This window comes from Anomaloglossus baeobatrachus, chromosome 4, assembly GCF_048569485.1.
Source record: "Anomaloglossus baeobatrachus isolate aAnoBae1 chromosome 4, aAnoBae1.hap1, whole genome shotgun sequence".
NCBI lineage: Eukaryota > Metazoa > Chordata > Amphibia > Anura > Aromobatidae > Anomaloglossus > Anomaloglossus baeobatrachus.
The window spans coordinates 8277608-8280151 of NC_134356.1; the positions used below are offsets into that span (position 1 = coordinate 8277608).

The window sequence follows — 2544 nt, forward strand, 5'->3', positions numbered from 1 at the left end:
GGGATCTATTCCTATATATTATATAGAGTCATTACACACAGAGGGATCTATTCCTATATATTATATAGTCATTGCACACAGAGGGATCTATTCCTATATATTATATAGAGTCATTACACACAGAAGGATGTATTCCTATATATTATAGTCATTACACACAGAGGGATCTATTCCTATATATTATATAGTCATTACACACAGAGGGATCTATTCCTATATATTATATAGAGTCATTACACACAGAGGGATCTATTCCTATATATTATATAGAGTCATTACACACAGAGGGATCTATTCCTATATATTATATAGAGTCATTACACACAGAGGGATCTATCGCACGTGTTTATTTCTGGTAATGTTGATGATTACAGCCAATGAAAACCCAAAAGTCATTATCTCAGATAATTAGAATATTCTATAAGACCAACTCAATAAATGATGTTACACTCAGAAATGTTGGCGCCTCCTGAAAAGTCTGTACAGTAAATGCCTCAATACTTTGTCGTGGCTCCTTTTGCGTGAATTCCTGCATCAATGCGGCAATGTGGCAGGAGGGATCAGCCTGTGGCACTGCTGAGGTGCTATGGAAGCCCGGGTGGCTTTGATATCAGCCTTCTGCTCGTCTGCATTGTTGGATCTGGTGTCTCTCATAGATTCTCTATGGGGTTCAGGTCAGGCGCCTCATTGTGAGGGGCGCTGTGGTGGAATCCGGATGCCATTGCCTGGGGGACACCTCTGACCTCTCTGTAGCCCCTGGCTCCTTCTATTGCTCCTTCACGGGATTTCTCCCTGGATTTTCCCCTGACTTCAGATGGGAGTGACTTGTTGACTCACTATCTTCTGACTGGAGCCGCCCAGTGTGGGGGAAGGGCCGGTATAAATCCACAGGTCAGGAACTAAAGTTACACTACTGGCACCGAGGGGAAACCGAGCGCTGGGCTCTGCCAGAAACGCCCCAAGAAACCGCAGGTAAGAGAAGGAAACCTGCTCCCCCCGGGGCCAGAAACTCCAGAACCAAAAAGGAGACGCAGCTGCTGCAGCGCTTCGTGTCTGGGTATGTCACATATGGGTCACTCCGAGCACATGGCTCATTCTGACATCTGGGGAGGGGGTGGTCACCTATACGGCCCCTATAGAGACCTCCACCTGATCCGATCTGTCGTGATCTCCGTATAATGACTGCCCCTAAAGCTGTGGTGTGTGGCGGGAGACCCCCGTGAAGACCTCCCCAGTCCATGTGTGTAAACCCCCCCCCCTTTCATGTGAGGATACCCCCTTCCCATGTGTGAAGACCCCCCCCTTCCCATGTGTGAAGACCCCCCCCCTTTCCATGTGTGAAGACCCCCCCCCCCCCTTTCCATGTGCAGAGACCCCCCCTCCATGTGTGGAGGACCCCAGCCCCCAGCTCTGCTCCCAGGTCTCATATCCACGCCTGACCTGGATCATGGAAGGGGTTGATATTTCTAATATTTCGGTCATCGTTGATCCTTGAGCTTCAAAACTGAATATTTTTTTTTTGTTTTTTTTTGTTCCCTTCATTCTTGTTTGCGGCTGTATCTAATGCGCGCCCGCTATCAGCGTCTTCCGAGAAAGGAGCGTCCCTTTCCCGTAAAACACGGATCCTTCACATCTGCACCTGCTTCCTGGTCTGTCAACATTTCTCACTCTGACCCTCAACCCCGCCACCGCTCAGGTCAGTGATATCAACCTGAGAAGATCCAACACCAAGAACTGATCCACCTGCAGAAAACATTACACCGGAGGCAACAAACCTCCAACGTTCATGTTGGCAAAATCTGCGCCTGTGTTCACATGGAGTTCATTTTCAGGAGGTTTTATAAAATATCCAACAAAACCTGTAGATTTTGCAGTTTCTGCTCCAAAAGCTCCTGAAAATAATTCCGGGTGACCACTGGCGCTCCACCCTCCCCGCCCCGGCTTTGTCCGAGTCTGGCGCTCCACCCTCCCGCCCCGGCTTTGTCCGAGTCTGGCGCTCCACCCTCCCGCCCCGGCTTTGTCCGAGTCTGGCGCTCCACCCTCCCGCCCCGGCTTTGTCCGAGTCTGGCGCTCCACCCTCCCGCCCCGGCTTTGTCCGAGTCTGGCGCTCCACCCTCCCGCCCCGGCTTTGTCCGAGTCTGGCGCTCCCCCTCCCCTCCCGCCCCGGCTTTGGCCGAGTCTGGCGCTCCCCCTCCCCCTCCCCCTCCCGCCCCGGCTTTGTCCGAGTCTGGCGCTCCCCCTCCCCCTCCCGCCCCGGCTTTGGCCGAGTCTGGCGCTCTCCCTCCCCTCCCCCGCCCCGGCTTTGGCCGAGTCTGGCGCTCCCCCTCCCCCTCCCCCTCCGGCTTTGGCCGAGTCTGGCGCTTCCCCTCCCCCTTCCCCTCCCCCTCCCCCTTCCCCTTCCCCTTCCCCTTCCCCTTCCCCTTCCCCTTCCCCTTCCCCTCCCCCTTCCCCTCCCCCTTCCCCTCCCCCTTCCCCTCCCGCCCCGGCTTTGGCCGAGTCTGGCGCTCCCCCTCCCCCTCCCGCCCCGGCTTTGGCCGAGTCTGG

General features: G+C 54.4%; 1 protein-coding gene across 3 annotated transcripts in view; it reads left to right on the forward strand.

The window, feature by feature from the left end:
* The first annotated feature begins 873 nt into the window (after positions 1 to 873).
* The window catches only part of BCL2L14 (BCL2 like 14), a 37457-nt gene continuing 35786 nt past the window's right edge, over positions 874 to 2544 (forward strand). Inside the window, exon 1 of one of the 3 annotated variants that reach the window (XM_075343551.1) lies at positions 874 to 972. Coding sequence is in view for 1 of the 3 variants with exons in the window: in XM_075343550.1 (XP_075199665.1) it covers positions 1564 to 1696 (133 nt within the window). In the remaining 2 variants the exon portion in view is untranslated. Of the gene's footprint in view, positions 1058 to 1556; positions 1697 to 2544 lie in introns of those variants that run through there. The other 2 variants (XM_075343552.1, XM_075343550.1) reach the window with 2 other exon arrangements.